The 9427-nt window shown below is 45.4% G+C and overlaps 1 protein-coding gene across 1 annotated transcript; it reads left to right on the forward strand.

The window, feature by feature from the left end:
* Positions 1 to 535: 535 nt before the first annotated feature.
* Positions 536 to 5022, forward strand: LAMTOR5 (late endosomal/lysosomal adaptor, MAPK and MTOR activator 5). The gene is made up of 4 exons (XM_066600240.1): positions 536 to 692; positions 2145 to 2206; positions 2354 to 2471; positions 3500 to 5022. Exons 1-4 carry the CDS (start codon positions 658 to 660, stop codon positions 3558 to 3560), a joined length of 276 nt encoding a protein of 91 aa, XP_066456337.1. The 5' UTR covers positions 536 to 657; the 3' UTR covers positions 3561 to 5022.
* Positions 5023 to 9427: the final 4405 nt, after the last annotated feature.

Consider the following 9427-nt stretch of genomic DNA (forward strand, 5'->3'; position numbering starts at 1 on the left):
TCGGTCGGGCTCCACCCCTCTTGCACATGGTTGAATCCGTGGTTGCGGCTGTCCCCATGGTGAGTATATATTTATATTCCACAACACTTCCACTAGATTCAACCCAAACAACCAATGACTGTGAATCTGCCAACCTAAACAACCAATCAGGTTGTGAATTGAGCGTAAGTGTTGTGGAATATAGATATATACCCGCGGAGGGCATATATCTATATTAAACCCCAGTTCGGCACTAACAACCAATCAGGTTGAATCGGGGAACCCAAACAACCAATAAAGTTGAATCACACAAGCCAAACAACCAATGACATTGCTGGGATTGTGAATCAGAACCAATGAGGTTGCTGAAATTGCTGCGTACTGCCGAACTGGGGTTTAATATAGATATATGCCCGCGGAGGGGATCATCGCGGTCCTGTGAAGACGCTCCCACAATGCAAGCACGTGACGCAACAGTCAGCGGGTTGTGCAGGCGCGTCAGCTCCTAATGAGTGCAGAAGTCTGCCGGAAATTGTTTTCTGTACACGTGACTGGTCACATGCTCATGACGTCACGAGTTCCCGTGGCTCACTAGGGCGCTCCGTACCTCATGACCAGTCACGTGACGGTAGTACAGCCAGGTCCTGCAGACGCTAGCAGTGTCGCCCTGCGGTGGGGATGGAGGCCGCTCTGGAGCAGCACCTGGAGGACACGTGAGTGCGGCCGCTGCACGGAGAGGCTCTCTGGTTTTATGGCTGACAGGAGCCGCTTGTTGTTCTTGCGGCCGCCACGCAGGATTTCCGCATCCACAGTCAGAGGAAAAGAACAAGGAATGTGTCAGTGGATCCCTGATCCGGATAGGAGGGCGCCGGTCCAGCAGGGACTGTTAGCCCCCTGTTGGGGCTGTTTAACCCCTTAAAGTAGATGTTCCATTGTCTTCTGTCCCCTCCGGGGCTGTTTACAGGCCGCACTATCCACCCATCCAAAGAAACAGGACCGGAAGCGCACCGCCGGCTTTCCCTTTTTGTTGTGAAGCCCTGTTCGAGTCATTTCAAGGAAAAATAAACCCACTTTTTTGTCTGTTTGTGTCTTTCCTCTAAAAACAGCAGAGCGACGTAAACCCTGACTGACACGGACGCTGTGTGGACCGGCTGAGCCTGGACAACCTTTAAGGACGAGGCACATAAGTGCCTAAATATCCACTGCAATACTGAATGCACTGCAGTGTAGTTGCAGTGTGAGCCGCGCCCTCTGTAACATCACTTAGATGCTGTGGTCGGCTTCAACAGCACCCAAGGGGTTAGGGCTCCTGCCCACGTGTGTATATGTGTATCGCTGCAAGTCATACAGCAGAGTGCGTATGGCAGCATATCGCACATACGGGCGGGCGCAGTGTGAATTTTATTATTCCCCACTGTTTCATAGTGGAGTTGTGTATGAAACCGCCTCCCATATGTAACGTATCGTGTAGGTCAGCGCCTCATACTCTGCCTATACTAATGTACAGGCTCACACTGCGCGGTACGCCGAGGAGTGCAGCGCGCTGCCATCTATGTCTCCTGTGTATCTACACGCCGGTGTGTAGGGATCAGTGAGGTCCACCGACTCCATCACCATGTATCATGCGGTCACGCAGCGCATGCTTAATACATGGTTGTGGACTGGAGCCGTCCTCGCCTGCTGCAGCGCTGCGCTCCGAACCTGGAAGACGCTGGTCATGTGCTGTATAGTCACAGGCGATGGATGAATCGCTGAAGCCTGTGATTGGCTGAGCGTCACATGACTGCCTGCTGGCTCTAGCGCTGCAGACATTTCTGAGCTGGTTAAACTTATTTGTGAGGCCGGTCTCACACGGCTGAGAGAAATCGCACGACATTTGTGCGTCATAAGATGCACAGATATGACCCCCATTCTTTTTAATGAGCGATATCACCCCACCCCCACAATCGCGGTGTGGGGAACAATCATGGCATGTCCTCTGTTATGGAGTCTCCGGTGAGAGTCGCTCTAGCAGGTGTCGTGGCGGTCTTATTGGCTTTCCAAGATATAACTGAGAAACAAGTGTACAAAAAAAATGCCCCTTTCTGTGGCCCGTCCGTGTCTGCGGCGTTGCTGGGGGGTTCAGGTATTTTACACTTTATGCATCGTTGTGTCTTTAATTTCAGGATGAAGATTCCATCCATCGTTGGCATCTTGTGCACAGATTCCCAGGGGCTCAATCTGGGGTGTAAGTCTATCTTTACTGCACTTTCTCGTGTTCCCTGTAGTCACGGGGTTCACTGCCGGGTAACTTTGTACTGAAGCCGGAGCTGTAAGTGTAATGTGGTGAGGCAGAACATAGGGGGAACATGTCTAATCTCTACTCTTCCTGCAGGTTGTGGAAGCCTCTCTGATGAGCATGCGGGTGTGATCTCCATCCTCCCTCAGCAGGCAGCCAAGCTGACAACGGACCCCACCGATGTGCCCATTGTCTGCTTGGAATCTGATAGTGGGTAAGGGAATTGCTACTTTTCATGTTTCTTAACACCTTGTCAACACATGTTGGAACGTTCAAACAACCCAGTTGCTAGAGAAGCTAAATGCCTAACAGCAGGCAGTGGATTGTAGAGGGGCTGCACTTCAAATTTGACTTGGTGGTAAAACAAAAAACTTTTGATGAAGGTATATTATAAGATTGAGACAGGCTCTTGGACAAGCATACGCTTTCTGAAAAGATGGTGTCCTTTAAAGATCCCTTTTGTAGCTCAATTTATGTATGGAAAAAACTTGTAGTCCAAAAACTCTGCAGCGTTTTTTGGAATTTGTTAATGGCGCATACAATGCAAAGGGCGGGATCTATAGCATTTCCAGACCAATCTTGCAGCAATTCTGCTACAGAGTCGGCATGGAAGACCTGCAGGCCTTGCTACTCGTTTGTGGCATATTTTTTCATCATGTGTGAATCTGTTAGTTTAACCCTATGTTTTTTAATAGTATGTAACCACTTTAACCTAACTTTACTACCTTAAGGCCCTTTTACAACGGGACGAGTGTTGTGCAAATGATGCCCGACAGTCGTCCCGTGTATACTCAGTCCCATGCTGTTACACAGGAGCGTGGATCGCTCACAGCAGGGAGGTGGAGCGGCTGGAGGAGAGTTCTCCCACCCCTCTCCAATCACTGTAAGCAGCAGCGGTTCAGTACTGAACGATGTGCCATTCGGTTTTTAAGCATGCTTAAAACTGGACGACTCTCGTTTAGTCTCTATATGCACTTACATGGGATGACTACCCTTCAAAACCCTGTAGGAGCTTGAACTCCAACAATAATCTTGCCATGTAAAAGGGCCTTTAGTCCCTGTAGTTGGAGGTGTTTGCTCGTACCATGCCTTTTTGTTTTGGTGCTACCTCTAGCCTTTATATAATGCTTCTACACAAGTATGTGTAGTCCTACTTCCAAAGGGAAACTTCAAGCAGTAGGAAGAAGAGTTCTATAATCACTAAGGACATAACTGATCACTTGTTTTCTGCTTTCTTTATAGAACTATCATGATTCAGAAGCATGACCGCTTGACGGTTGCAGTTCACAAAATGACCTCCTAAGCTTCTCTGCGGCGAAAGAAATGAATGATACCCAAGACACCATCTTCTGTGAATCTGCCACTCCAGAAACTAATAACATGTTCAGTGAAATATCTGAAATTCCGTTCTCTGGCTGTTTTGACACAATAAGGGTTGCGCTCACACTTAATGAGAATAGCATATGTTGCAACAGATCTCTCTCTAAAAAAAAAAAAACCCAAGCGCCAGTTCCCATTATTTGTTCTGTCGCTCATTCATCTTAGTTTTTTTTTTTTTTTTTATATTAAAAGTGATTAGATTATGATGGAGCTGAAGCGTAAGGAAGGCCTTCGATCCAGTGCATAACAGCTGTGGTTTTTACTACTAATTTCTGGCCATCAAGTACAGATGGAGCCGGGCAATAAGTAGTAAAACAGATGGGATACCTAGCTACAAAGGGTGCCTCCCAGCTGTAAGTTATCACATAGATATATCTAACATAGTATGTTAGGCTGAACAAAAAAAAATATCCATCCAATTCAGCCTATTACACTCCCTTCCCCATCCCGGATCACCGACCCTTCTGAAGTAATCGGTGATATAACATGTAATATTGTAGTACTCAAAGGTGTCCAGGCCTTTCCTACACGGTTATGGAATCTACCATCACCACGTCTTCAGGCAGAGCGTTCCACACTCTCACTGCTCTTACAGTAAAGAGCCCCCCTTTATTACTTTTTAAAAGCAGAAAGTGTGACCTTCTCCCTTAATAGATCGATTTGGGTGGACAAGTTTGTAATTAAACTTTAGTATGTTATATTCAAATTATTAAGAGACTCTGTCGCCATCATTTTGCACCCCTGTCTGAGAGCAACTGACAGTCATGTGGGAATGCTGCCATCCAATAGGTAGCGCTGCAGAGGTATTTTTCCATCTTCCTTATTTGCACGGATTACAGCGATACATCTACTGTGTGAATCTGTGCTGGAGTTTAGGAGAAACTTGCTGTTTATCAATAGCAGCACATGCAGTGAGGACTACTTACAGTAGTCCTGGATATTCATGAGCTGCAGCCTAGCCACTTCCACCCTGCCCTCCAGCCAATGACTGACTGCTCTCTGCTTATTACTGCATAGAGACAGTTGCCAATCATTGGCTGGAGGGTAGTGTAGGTGCAGCTGGCCTTCAGCCCATGCCTATGCAGGACTAGTTCTGTGTCTAGCTGTTACAAATACAAGCTTTTCCTAAACCACTGCACAGATCTATGTAACAGACAGTTCACTGCCTGCTCTCCCTTTATAATATTCTGAAGCATCTTTTCTTAGATTTCTACTAGCAATGTATTAATCCACAACTGGGCACTACTATTCCAGTACCATTCTGCCCGGTGGCACCCAGATGTCAATTTACTAATTTTCTAGTTTGCTTTACAGAATGATGACACAGCACAGGCTTATAAGAAAAGTTATGTGATGGGGGAATAAAAGTATTTACTGAACCAGAATCTGCCAGGAGTGGTGATCGATTTCCCTTAGAGGGGTTTTACAGGCAGCGCTTGCTGTCACAGCCAGGATATACCGGGGTCAGAGTGGAAGCTGCTCCGACCCCTGTGTAGTGGCCAGTGCTAAAATCAGTGTGAGGTGAGCTTCTAATTGAAGGCCGGGGTCTCATTGATTTCCCACCAATGGGTGCTATGTCTGCAATTACAAGCGTCAGCCACTACACAGGAGCTGTGAGAGCGGGCACAGCCTGGAAAAGACTTTTGAGGGTGGTTTCATACAATGCTGCGTTAAGGTGAAATGCTTTAGCAACATTGGGAGTTATTTACTTTTTACTTTACTACTACTTTACTGTTTCAGTCAAAGTAAAGGCAACATCCCCATACCAGCAACAAAGTTAGAAGAGGCACAAGCCTCTTAATACATTGTTTCATCTGGCATCAATGTGTCACATGAAAAACACTCAAACTGGTGCTGGAGTAGGTCTTTGACATAATCTAAGCCAGTTTTTGGTGTAGATTATAGTAAAAGCTGTGTGCAGTCACACCCTGCAGAGTTGGGCCCTGTCCACTTTTTAAAGTAGCTGTGGGGAGCAGCGTACAAGCCTCAAAAGTTGCAGTGTTGGAACATGCTCTAAAATGATGATTTTTGGTGCCTGAAGATTCTTAAATGGGCACAAGCATGCTTTTTTTCACATTGGATGTGTGTGTTGGGTTTTTTATCTTTTTCTTCCCAAAGACAATTTGTGTTTTAGTTAAGGTGTTGTATTTTTCTTCCCCATACATCTCTCATGAAATGTCGGTATCTTACGGTCAGAAAAATCACAGCATGTCCCATTTTTGTCGATTAGTGCTATATCGGACTAAGAGAAAAATATCTCATTAACAATAATAGATTCTCACAGGCGATTCCTGTGCCTCTAGCAATATACAGAAATCGTGCTTGGAAATCATCTGTGTATAAAGACACCCTCACGTTTATGAAAAAATGTGTGTGTTGGGGTTGAAGGCAATTAAAAAGATACTTTTTCCCCCGGGCATTTGACAAATGGTATAGGAGAACAAAATAATGAAGCAAATGCATTTTCATAAATATTTGACTTTATTGAAATCAAAAGGCTCATTACAATGTAGTCATTGATCGGAACCCATTAAAGTGGACAAAAAAATGTTAGAGACTTACTTTGTGCCGATGATCAGCTTCCTTGGAATTACATTTTTGGAAGTTTCTAAAAGATTTTAGATGGGGAAAATAGTTTCAAATGCCAATGCAAGAATGGAACATTATCATGTAAATCAGATCACAGTGTCTTAATTTCATAATTTTCCACTTTACCTGGAGCATTTATAGGAGCCCTAGTAAAAGAGGAAAACATCCCACTTAACAAGAGCTGGCAGAGCTGAGCTGACAATCATGTGATCGATGGGTCCAATAGAGGAAATGATATGGCTGCTTCCGCTATTCACTAAACACTCATTCAGCGCTACGAAGGCTGGAAAAAGAGAAGGCAGAAGCCATTATAAACCACTTCTGTCTTCTCTGGGTCCCGGTATACGGTCTCTGGTCACGTGATCGCCGTTATCCAATAGATAACGGTGATCATGTAAAAATAAAGTTAAAGTTTCAACTCCTGTCATGGATCCAATCCATGAGGGGAGGTGAAACTACCTACCTAAGGCCGCTGGCGATGTCCCCTGACGGGATCTTTATCCTCAAACCTTTCCCCAGTTTCAGCACATTCGCCGTCCAAATAATGGCGAACGTAAGCTGGGGAGGGCCCGGGACATTTAAAATCTCCTTGCAGCCGACTACCACAGGTAGCCAAGAGCCTGGAGCAGCCCACAGTCATGGGATTGCTGTTATGCAATGGATAATGGCGATTATCTTTCGGTTTGGGCCCCATTGTGCATAGTGACATAAGATTAGGGCCACAATGGGTATGTTTCTGAGCACAGGACAAACAGGGGTATCCATTTTGGGGTGAAAGTCTTCATTCATGTGTGTGCTGTACAAAAAAAAACAAAACGTTTTAAAATGACAATTGCAAAAAAAATGAGGGGGGTCATGAGTATTTTGACCTCATAGTTCTTTTTCAGAAGTTAATGCAATTTAGAAAAAATAAAGTTTCATATTTTTGCAAATATGTCATTTTAAAGACAGGATTTGCATGCCAAAATTGATATCCCTGTTTGTCCTGTGTTCACAAACATACCCATTGTGGCCCTAATCATGACTGTATGCAGAACGGGGCCCAAACAGAAAGGAGCAGCCGGTGGCTTTCAGTACAGACAGACATTTAGCTTGAAGGTGATTTAGGCCCCATCGCACACTTGTAGAGCCATTGAGTGGCCAAAACAATGGAGAAACCCAACAAATGACCCCATTTTGAAAACTAGACCCCTTAAATAATTCCTCTAGGGGTGAACTGCATATTTTGATCCCACAGTTTTTCATTGAATCTAAGCAAAGCAGAAGAAAAAAAATTATGATTTTCATTTCTTTGGCAACTGTGTCATTTTAAAAACTTTCTTTTGTACAGCACACATATGAATGAAGACTTACATCCCAAAATGGATACCCTGTTTGTCCCGTATTCAGAAACATACCCATTGTAGCTCCAATCTGCTTACAGGACACATGGCTAGGCTTGCAATGGAGGGAACACCCTTTGGCTTTCAAGGCACAACTGAATAAATTCCAGGCCCTATTGCTCACTTGTAGAGCCATCAAGGAGCCAAAACGACAGAACGCCCCCCACAAGTGACCCCATTTCGAAATCTAGACCCCCTTAGCTCATTTATCTAGGTGTGTACTGAGCATTCTGACTCCAGTGTTTTGCAAAAATTATTATATGGCATGTGAAAAATAAAACAAATTATTTTTTTCTCATTAATGTCACTTTCATGACAGTTTTCTTTGTTTCAAGCAGGAAAAACTGGGGAGACTCAAATTTTATAGCAGTGGTTCTTCTGTGTTCAGCAATACCCCAATTGTAGCCCCAATCACCTTACTGAATACATGGCTAGGCCTGTAATGGAGGGAACACCCATTGGATTTCAGGGCACAACTGAATAAATTCCAGGCCCACTTGCATACTTGTGCGGGGAAAAAAAACGGACTCCCTAAAAAGACTCCCACCCCCTCACTCCTTTCTGACATTTCCTAAATCTTAGATAAAAGTAATAATGTAAACTGTGTGGTATGTCTGAAAACAGGGGTAATTATGGAAGACCGGTTGGGATGGGCACATGGGGCAATAAAACCGGGTATCCCTCCTCCTCCTATGCTTGCTGGAAACCCAAGACTTTTTTGGGGGGTATTTCTTGACCTCAGTGGCAGGGATGGGGGGTAGAAACTGGCGCTCTGTGAGACTTCATAAGCTTCCTGAAGTGCGGCGATCTAACACAGAAGGCGCTCAACAAGCTGCTCCTGGAACTGCAGGAAGATGAGCGTTCCCAGGGCTTTTTGTAAATTATCATTACAGATAGCGATCTGAATAATGCCGGACTCACATGGCCGTATGCGTAATTCAAGTGCGGAGGATTTGAATGTGGCTCCCAGCTGTGAGCTCGTCCGCAGCCCTGCATAGTCGCATAATGTACTGCACATAACTGCGTACTCACACAGGCGGTCATGCGCAGTACACCTTTTTTTGTTTGCTTGTTTATATATCCCTCGCCGTCGCTTAGTGATGACACGGGTACTCGCAGCCCGTATAGAATGTAATTGCATATAGGCTGCGGGTATATCCGCGGTAAAATAAAACATGCTGTGTTCTGTTTTCTGCGAGTGGATTACGTAATTCTGACCTGCTAATGTGAGCAGAATTCTGTAATCCAATGCATTTGATTGATCCGCATATTACCGCGGATCAAACGCATGCAATTCCTATCTAGTTGTGCGAGATCGGCTTAAGGTAGAACGCAAGTTTTTATACCATTGGAAAATGGTGATCATGTGACCACGGACCGCTCAATGATGCTTCCGGTCACTGCTCTAGGCTCTTGGCTACTTTTGGTGCCCAGGCTCCTGGGCATGTGACCATCATCTTGCCGGTGGGAGCATGCGCACAGCCTGGGGAAGGTCCGGGGAGGATGATCGCATCAGGGTTCAACTGCAGAGTCCTCCGTATCGGTGAGGGGAGATTAAACTTAAACTTTTTAACTTTTACATGATCACGTGGGCGAGGGCTGCTCACCCTGGCCCTCGGTCACTGCTTCAGGCTCTCGGCTACCTTCAGTAGCCATGAGCAAGGAGTGCTTGCGTCCGCCATTTTGCCGACAGGCACATGCGCAGAAGCTGGGAAAGGTCCGTGGAGGATGATCCTGTCGGAGGACAAATTCGGGGCCTTAGGTAAGTAATTTTATCTTCCCTCACGGGTCTGATTCACGACTGGGGGTAATGGATAAC

Source organism: Eleutherodactylus coqui, chromosome 4 (genome assembly GCF_035609145.1).
Source record: "Eleutherodactylus coqui strain aEleCoq1 chromosome 4, aEleCoq1.hap1, whole genome shotgun sequence".
NCBI lineage: Eukaryota > Metazoa > Chordata > Amphibia > Anura > Eleutherodactylidae > Eleutherodactylus > Eleutherodactylus coqui.